This window comes from Oncorhynchus gorbuscha, linkage group LG02 (genome assembly GCF_021184085.1).
Source record: "Oncorhynchus gorbuscha isolate QuinsamMale2020 ecotype Even-year linkage group LG02, OgorEven_v1.0, whole genome shotgun sequence".
NCBI classification, from domain to species: domain Eukaryota; kingdom Metazoa; phylum Chordata; class Actinopteri; order Salmoniformes; family Salmonidae; genus Oncorhynchus; species Oncorhynchus gorbuscha.
The window spans coordinates 14,553,291-14,563,290 of record NC_060174.1 but is presented as its reverse complement, the minus strand read 5'-3'; the positions used below and the strand labels follow the sequence as shown (position 1 = coordinate 14,563,290).

Here is a 10,000-nt window from a genome sequence, read left to right as displayed (position 1 = left end):
TTTGTCATAATCGCCAGAGAGGAAGGTAGGGAGGGAGGGAGGAGGAGGAGGAGGGGGTAGGAGGGTTAGCCGAGTGGCTGCTGCTGTTATTTATGGTTTGTTTTTACTTCATTTCAATTTCAATTCAAGGGGCTTTATTGGCATGGGAAACATATGTTTACATTGCCAAAGCAAGTGAAGTAGATAATAAACAAAAGTGAAATAAACAAAACAACATGAACACTTATTACTTATTTATCTATTTACACATCCCCCCTCTCTCTCAATTCAATTCAATTCAATTCAAGGGCTTTATTGGCATGGGAAACATGTGTTAACATTGCCAAAGCAAGTGAGGTAGACAACATACAAAGTGAATATATAAAGTGAAAAACAACAAAAATGAACAGTAAACATTACACAGAAGTTTCAAAACAGTAAAGACATTACAAATGTCATATTATATATATATATATACAATGTACAAATAGTTAAAGTACACAAGATAAAATAAATAAGCATAAATATGGGTTGTATTTACAATGGTGTTTGTTCTTCACTGGTTGCCCTTTTCTCGTGGCAACAGGTCACAAATCTTGCTGCTGTGATGGCACACTGTGCAATTTCACCCAGTAGATATGGGAGTTTTTCAAAATTGGATTTGTTTTCGAATTCTTTGTGGATCTGTGTGATCTGGGGGAAATATGTATCTCTAATATGGTCATACATTGGGCAGGAGGTTAGGAAGTGCAGCTCAGTTTCCACCTCATTTTGTGGGCAGTGAGCACATAGCCTGTCTTCTCTTGAGAGCCATGTCTGCCTACGGCGGCCTTTCTCAATAGCAAGGCTATGCTCACTGAGTCTGTACATAGTCGAAGCTTTCCTTAATTTTGGGTCAGTCACAGTGGTCAGGTATTCTGCCGCTGTGTACTCTCTGTGTAGGGCCAAATAGCATTCTAGTTTGCTCTGTTTTTTTGTTAATTCTTTCCAATGTGTTAAGTAATTATCTTTTTGTTTACTCATGATTTGGTTGGGTCTAATTGTGCTGTTGTCCTGGGGCTCTGTAGGGTGTGTTTGTGTTTGTGAACAGAGCCCCAGGACCAGCTTGCTTAGGGGACTCTTCTCCAGGTTCATCTCTCTGTAGGTGTTGGCTTTGTTATGGAAGGTTTGTGAATCGCTTCCTTTTAGGTGGTTGTAGAATTTAATGGCTCTTTTCTGGATTTTGATAATTACTGGGTATCGGCCTACTTCTGCTCTGCATGCATTATTTGGTGTTTTACGTTGTACACAGAGGATATTTTTGCAGAATTCTGCGTGCAGAGTCTCAATTTGGTGTTTGTCCCATTTTGTGAAGTCTTAGTTGGTGAGCGGACCCCAGACCTCACAACCATAAAGGGCAAAGGCTCTATGACTGATTCAAGTATTTTTAGCCAAATCCTAATTGGTATGTTGAAATTTATGTTTCTTTTGATGGCATAGAATGCCCTTCTTGCCTTGTCTCTCAGATCGTTCACAGCTTTGTGGAAGTTACCTGTGGCGCTGATGTTTAGGCCAAGGTATGTATAGTTTTTTGTGTGCTCTAGGGCAACAGTGTCTAGATGGAATTTGTATTTGTGGTCCTGGTGACTGGACCTTTTTTGGAACACCATTATTTTGGTCTTACTGAGATTTACTGTCAGGGCCCAGGTCTGACAGAATCTGTGCATAAGATCTAGGTGCTGCTGTCCCTCCTTGGTTGGTGACAGAAGCACCAGATCATCAGCAAACAGCAGACATTTGACTTCGGATTCTAGCAGGGGGAGGCCGGGTGCTGCAGACTTTTCTAGTGCCCGCGCCAATTCGTTGATATATATGTTGAAGAGGGTGGGGCTTAAGCTGCATGCCTGTCTAACCCCACGACCCTGTGTGAAGAAATGTGTGTGTTTTTTGCCCATTTTAACCGCACACTTGTTGTTTGTGTACATGGATTTTATAATGTCATATGTTTTACCCCCAACACCACTTTCCATCAGTTTGTATAGCAGACCCTCATGCCAGATTGAGTCGAAGGCTTTTTTGAAATCAACAAAGCATGAGAAGACTTTGCCTTTGTTTTGGTTTGTTTGGTTGTCAATTAGGGTGTGCAGGGTGAATACATGGTCTGTTGTACGGTAATTTGGTAAAAAGCCAATTTGACATTTGCTCAGTACATTGTTTTCATTGAGGAAATGTACGAGTCTGCTGTTAATAATAATGCAGAGGATTTTCCCAAGGTTACTGTTGACACATATTCCACGGTAGTTATTGGGGTCAAATTTGTCTCCACTTTTGTGGATTGGGGTGATCAGTCCTTGGTTCCAAATATTGGGGAAGATGCCAGAGCTAAGTATGATGTTAAAGAGTTTTAGTATAGCCAATTGGAATTTGTTGTCTGTATATTTGATCATTTCATTGAGGATACCATCGACACCACAGGCTTTTTTGGGTTGGAGGGTTTTTATTTTCTCCTGTAACTCATTCAATGTAATTGGAGAATCCAGTGGGTTCTGGTAGTCTTTAATAGTTGATTCTAAGATCTGTATTTGATCATGTATATGTTTTTGCTCTTTATTCTTTGTTATAGAACCAAAAAGATTGGAGAAGTGGTTTACCCATACATCTCCATTTAGGATAGATAATTCTTCGTGTTGTTGTTTGTTTATTGTTTTCCAATTTTTCCAGAAGTGGTTAGAGTCTATGGATTCTTCAATTGCATTGAGCTGATTTCTGACATGCTGTTCCTTCTTTTTCCGTAGTGTATTTCTGTATTGTTTTAGTGATTCACCATAGTGAAGGCATAGACTCAGGTTTTCCGGGTCTCTATGTTTTTGGTTGGACAGGTTTCTCAATTTCTTTCTTAGATTTTTGCATTCTTCATCAAACAATTTGTCATTATTGTTAATTTTCTTCAGTTTTCTATTTGAGATTTTTAGATTTGATAGGGAAGCTGAGAGGTCAAATATACTGTTAAGATTTTCTACTGCCAAGTTTACACCTTCACTATTACAGTGGAACGTTTTACCCAGGAAATTGTCTAAAAGGGATTGAATTTGTTGTTGCCTAATTGTTTTTTGGTAGGTTTCCAAACTGCATTCCTTCCATCTATAGCATTTCTTAATGTTACTCAGTTCCTTTGGCTTTGATGCCTCATGATTGAGTATTGCTCTCTCTCTCTCTCTGTCTCTGTCTCTCTCTGGCTCTCTTTGTCTCTCTGTCTCTCTCTGTCTCTCTCTCTCTCTGTCTCTCTCTGTCTCTGTCTCTCTCTGTCGCTCTCTCTGTCTCTCTCTGTCTCTCTGTCTCTCTGTCTCTCTCTGTCTCTCTGTCTCTGTGTCTCTCTCTGTCTCTCTGTCTCTCTGTCTCTCCGTCTCTCTCTGTCTCTCTCTGTCTCTGTCTGCCTCTCTCTGCCTCTCTCTCTGTGCCTCTCTGTCTCTCTCTCTGTCTCTCTCTGTCTCTCTGTCTCTCTCTGTCTCTCCCCCCACTACCTCTCTCTGTCTCTCTCTCTGTCTCTCTCTCTCTCTCTCTCTCTCTCTCTCTCTCTCTCTCTCTCTCTCTCTCTCTCTCTCTCTCTCTCTTTGTCTCTCCCCCACCCCTCTCTCTGTCTCTCCCTCACCCCCCCTCTCTGTCTCTCTCTGTCTCTCTCTGTCTCTCTCCCCATCCCCTCTCTATGTCTCTCTCTGTCTCCCCCTTCTCTGTCTCTCTCTGTCTCTCACTGTCTCTCCCCCACCCCTTCTCTCCATCTCTCTCTGTCTCTCCTTCTCTCTGTCTCCCTCTCTCCCCTCTCTTCCCCCCTTTCTCACCCTCCCTCTTTCTCTCTCTCTCCACCCATCCACCCCCTCTCTCTCTCTCTCTCTCTCTCCACCAGGGTTATCCACTAAGCCAGCCCATTCCTCTATCCATCTGTGTTTGCTCAGGCCTTGCGATCTGGCGTTCTGTGCATTATTAATGTGGCCTGGCGCTGAGGCCTGTGTCACCGAGGCTGGCTTCTCAACCACCCCTCCAAACACACACATACAGCACACACACAATCCCCATGTGGGTGTGTGAGCCATTGTTTTAACGTGTATTCAGGATGTCATTTTGGTAAGGACCATGGGAATAACCCTAAACTTATAGAATGACCATAAGGACCATGGGCATAACCCTATAGAATTTTTTTATTTTTAATTTTACCTTTATTTTACTAGGCAAGTCAGTTAAGAACAAATTCTTATTTTCAATGACGGCCTAGGAACAGTGGGTTAACTGCCTGTTCAGGGGCAGAACGACAGATTTGTCCAATGACCATAAGGACCATGGGCTCTGCAGTCATCACAGTGTCTTATCTGATAAATAACTTTAGTCTATTTGTTCATGTTGTTCTTGGACTAGGTCACTTGTAAAAGGAGAAAATGATCTTGTCATTGACTTCAATGTAAATGAGCAGAGCTAGGCTCTCTAGCCATAGCAGTGGTGCTGGTGTGATCTCTTCCAATCCCTCTCAGTTCTTCAGACACCCATAGAGAGACCTACAAGGATCCGTCCACTGGACTCTACAAGGATCCGTCCACTGGACTCTACAAGGATCCGTCCACTGGACTCTACAAGGGCCCAGACACTGGACTCTACAAGGGTCCAGACACTGGACTCTACAAGGATCCAGACACTGGACTCTACAAGGATCCGTCCACTGGACTCTACAAGGGTCCAGACACTGGACTCTATAAGGGTCCAGACACTGGACTCTACAAGGATCCGTCCACTGGACTCTACAAGGGTCCAGACACTGGACTCTACAAGGGTCCAGACACTGGACTCTACAAGGATCCGTCCACTAGACTCTACAAGGATCCGTCCACTGGACTCTACAAGGATTCGTCCACTAGACTCTACAAGGATCCATCCACTGGACTCTACAAGGGTCCAGACACTGGACTCTACAAGGATCCGTCCACTGGACTCTACAAGGGTCCAGACACTGGACTCTACAAGGATCCAGACACTGGACTCTACAAGGATCCGTCCACTGGACTCTACAAGGGTCCAGACACTGGACTCTATAAGGGTCCAGACACTGGACTCTACAAGGATCCGTCCACTGGACTCTACAAGGGTCCAGACACTGGACTCTACAAGGGTCCAGACACTGGACTCTACAAGGGTCCAGACACTGGACTCTACAAGGGTCCAGACACTGGACTCTACAAGGATCCGTCCACTGGACTCTACAAGGGTCCAGACACTGGACTCTACAAGGATCCAGACACTGGACTCTACAAGGATCCGTCCACTGGACTCTACAAGGGTCCAGACACTGGACTCTATAAGGGTCCAGACACTGGACTCTACAAGGATCCGTCCACTGGACTCTACAAGGGTCCAGACACTGGACTCTACAAGGGTCCAGACACTGGACTCTACAAGGGTCCAGACACTGGACTCTACAAGGGTCCAGACACTGGACTCTACAAGGATCCAGACACTGGACTCTACAAGGATCCGTCCACTGGACTCTACAAGGGTCCAGACACTGGACTCTATAAGGGTCCAGACACTGGACTCTACAAGGATCCGTCCACTGGACTCTACAAGGGTCCAGACACTGGACTCTACAAGGGTCCAGACACTGGACTCTACAAGGGTCCAGACACTGGACTCTACAAGGATCCGTCCACTGGACTCTACAAGGGTCCAGACACTGGACTCTACAAGGGTCCAGACACTGGACTCTACAAGGATCCGTCAACTGGACTCTACAAGAGTCCAGACACTGGACTCTACAAGGATCCAGACACTGGACTCTACAAGGATCCGTCCACTGGACTCTACAAGGGTCCAGACACTGGACTCTACAAGGGTCCAGACACTGGACTCTACAAGGATCCAGACACGGGACTCTACAAGGATCCAGACACTGGACTCTACAAGGGTCCAGACACTGGACTCTACAAGGATTTAGACACTGGACTCTACAAGGGTCCAGACACTGGACTCTACAAGGATCCGTCAACTGGACTCTACAAGAGTCCAGACACTGGACTCTACAAGGATCCAGACACTGGACTCTACAAGGATCCGTCCACTGGACTCTACAAGGGTCCAGACACTGGACTCTACAAGGGTCCAGACACTGGACTCTACAAGGATCCAGACACGGGACTCTACAAGGATCCAGACACTGGACTCTACAAGGATCCAGACACTGGACTCTACAAGGATCCGTCCACTGGACTCTACAAGGATCCAGACACTGGACTCTACAAGGATCCAGACACTGGACTCTACAAGGGTCCAGACACTGGACTCTACAAGGGTCCAGACACTGGACTCTACAAGGGTCCAGACACTGGACTCTACAAGGGTCCAGACACTGGACTCTACAAGGATCCGTCCACTGGACCCTACAAGGGTCCAGACACTGGACTCTACAAGGGTCCAGACGCTGGACTCTACAAGGATCCAGACACTGGACTCTACAAGGATCCGTCCACTGGACTCTACAAGGGTCCAGACACTGGACTCTACAAGGATCCAGACACTGGACTCTACAAGGATCCGTCCACTGGACTCTACAAGGGTCCAGACACTAGACTCTACAAGGATCCGTCCACTGGACTCTACAAGGGTCCAGACACTGGACTCTACAAGGATCCGTCCACTGGACTCTACAAGGGTCCAGACACTGGACTCTACAAGGGGGGGTGACTCTACAAGGATCCAGACACTGGACTCTACAAGGATCCGTCCACTGGACTCTACAAGGGTCCAGACACTGGACTCTACAAGGATCCGTCCACTGGACTCTACAAGGATCCGTCCACTGGACTCTACAAGGATCCAGACACTGGACTCTACAAGGATCCAGACACTGGACTCTACAAGGGTCCAGACGCTGGACTCTACAAGGATCCAGACACTGGACTCTACAAGGATCCAGACACTGGACTCTACAAGGATCCGTCCACTGGACTCTACAAGGGTCCAGACACTGGACTCTACAAGGATCCGTCCACTGGACTCTACAAGGGTCCAAACACTGGATTCTACAAGGGTCCAGACACTGGATTCTACAAGGGTCCAGACACTGTACTCTACAAGGGGGGTGACTCTACAAAGGTCCAGACACTGGACTCCACGAGGGTCCAGACACTGGATTCTACAAGGGGGGTGACTCTACAAGGGGGGTGACTCTACAAGGGGGGTGACTCTACGTGAGCAGCCATGTTCCCTCTGCCTTCCTTTATTGTCCATATTGTCTGTGGGGGGGGGGCCGGGGGCTGTATTACAGCATGAAACATGAAAACGCCCGAGATGCACACACACAGACACACACACACACACACGGCCCTCAGCGCCTGTTTGAAAACCACCCCGCGGCTCGGGGGACAAAAGTTACCCATAGTAGCCAATGTTAGCCCCATGGAGAGAGTGAGTGATGGAGGGAGAAACAAGAGGGAGAGATGTGACTGTAATAGTAAACATTCCCAGTCTGCTCGCCATGGAAACGAGGGGGAAGGGTTGATTGAGGTGCCTGTGTGTGTCCACCCTCCAACCCCCTCTCCCTCTCTCATTGAAAAGTTGTCTTGTTTGGGAGAGTGGGTGGGGGGTTGTCAGTGGCGAGGTCAGTGCCCGTGGAAGAAGGGAATGGGTTTTAGGCATTGCCAATGACCTACGGGGTGTGTTGTGGGCACAGTGCCCGCGAGTCAGTGCTGCCATGGGAGCCAGTGGCGGTTGCCTCCTGAGACACAGCACTGAGGACCCCGTGATGCTCTGCTCTGTGCCTGTCTAGAATACTGTTTTCACACACCAGATACACACACAGCCCGCCCCCTTGTCCTCCTGACTAGTCGAGACATGTATATACGCCCACACACACACACACTCACTCACTCACTCACTCACTCACTCACTCACACACACACACACACACACACACTCACTCACTCACTCACTCACTCACTCACTCACTCACTCACTCACTCACTCACACTCACTCACTCACTCACTCACTCACTCACTCACTCACTCACACACACACACACACTCACTCACTCACTCACTCACTCACTCACTCACTCACTCACTCACTCACTCACTCACTCACACACACACACACACACACACAGTGAGGCTAGTACAAATGATCATAGTTGCCTTATAGTCACTTCTCTCATATAGGACATTAGCACATCTTTAGACGGAGGATTTAAATGCGCAATCTGTCTTTGTCTTCTCTGATTTGAAGGGATACTACCTCTGCACTTAAATGTGTATGAGTTACAGATTGCACCTTTACAGAAGTTAAATATTCACCTTTTAAATTGTTTGTTTTGGCGCTGCCATAATTATAAACAGTGTGTTGTGTATTTAGGCGGGCTGGGTGTCGTTACCTTGTTGAACCAGTAGGGGGAGAAGCTCTGACCAGTTTACTTTCCCACAGTAATTATGATGCATTCTAATACAAGCAGACAACTGTCTCAGGCAACACTGTCACTTATCAATGCATCTGGGGGTACAGTAATATTACAAGACGTGCCAAGACCAAAAACACACACAGTACTAGTCATTTCACTGATTATGAGTTAGTTTGGGTGTCTGCAATAGAGGAGGTCTGCAGGACACCGAGGAGGTGTCATAGGATACGTCCCAAATGGCACCTATTCCCTATATAGTGCACTGCTTTTGACCAGAATACTATGGGTCCTGGTCAAAAGTGCACTAGAAATGGTGCACTAGAAATGGAATTGGATGCCATTTGGGACTTTGACATAGCATAGTGTACTGTAATATACTGATAGGTGGCTTATGATAGTATGGATGTAAATAAGTAATGGTGGTGAATGATCAGGGAGCTGTAAAGGATGGAGCAGGAGAGGAGGGAGAGATGAAGGTAGAAGGGAGACATAGGTAGCGTGAGAGGAGGGAGAGAGGAAGGTAGAAGGGAGACATAGGTAGAGTGAGAGGAGGGAGAGAGGAAGGTAGAAGGGAGACATAGGTAGAGTGAGAGAAGGGGGAGAGGAAGGTAGAAGGGAGACATAGGTAGAGTGAGAGAAGGGGGAGAGGAAGGTAGAAGGGAGACATAGGTAGAGTGAGACGGGGGAGAGGGGAAGGTAGAAGGGAGACATAGGTAGAGTGAGAGGGGGAGAGGGGAAGGTAGAAGGGAGACATAGGTAGAGTGAGAGAAGGGGGAGAGGAAGGTAGAAGGGAGACATAGGTAGAGTGAGAGAAGGGGGAGAGGAAGGTAGAAGGGAGACATAGGTAGAGTGAGAGAAGGGGGAGAGGAAGGTAGAGGGGAGACAGGGAGGGAGAGAGGCAGGGGGCGACGCAGGGGGCGACGCATGGGTAGAGCAAGGGGGGAGATGGGGATGCTGAGGGGGAGGCAGTGAAGAGATGAGGTGTAAAGAGAGATGGTGTTTGGGCAGAGAAGAGATTGGTAGGGGGGAATAAAGGGAGGCATAGAGAGAGAGGGAGAGGTGGTTTCATAAGCACACCGGGCTGGGAGCTGGTTTGCATTACATGAGGCTGAACTCCTCTGAGATGACACTCATCTGCAGGCACTTTAGCCCAGCGTCCTGAGTCAGCATGATGAGATTACTGGTTCCATTGACAGGAGTTTAAAGAAACAGGCCAAGATCCCTCCTTTCTCTCTTACTGGGTACTTCTTTCTCCTTACTATCTCTCTGTCTTCTCTCTTTCACTGGGTACTTCTTTCTCCTTGCTATCTCTCCGTCTTCTCTCTTTCACTGGGTACTTCTTTCTCCTTACTATCTCTCCGTCTTCTCTCTTTCACTGGGTACTTCTTTCTCCTTGCTATCTCTCCGTCTTCTCTCTTTCACTGGGTACTTCTTTCTCCTTGCTATCTCTCTGTCTTCTCTCTCTCACTGGGTACTTCTTTCTCCTTGCTATCTCTCCGTCTTCTCTCTTTCACTGGGTACTTCTTTCTCCTTACTATCTCTCTGTCTTCTCTCTTTCACTGGGTACTTCTTTCTCCTTGCTATCTCTCTGTCTTCTCTCTTTCACTGGGTAC

The 10,000-nt window shown here is 47.1% G+C and overlaps 1 protein-coding gene across 2 annotated transcripts in view; it reads left to right on the top strand.

The window, feature by feature from the left end:
* LOC123997602 (nuclear factor 1 A-type-like) overlaps nt 1–10,000 on the top strand; it is a 241,295-nt gene that overhangs the window by 227,417 nt on the left and 3,878 nt on the right. Inside the window, exon 12 of one of the 2 annotated variants that reach the window (XM_046302013.1) lies at nt 4,479–6,041. The exons of the other annotated variant lie outside the window; for it this stretch is intronic. Coding sequence (XP_046157969.1) covers nt 4,479–5,932 — 1,454 coding nt within the window. The 3' untranslated portion in view covers nt 5,933–6,041. Of the gene's footprint in view, nt 1–4,478; nt 6,042–10,000 lie in introns of those variants that run through there. 2 annotated transcript variants of the gene reach the window in all.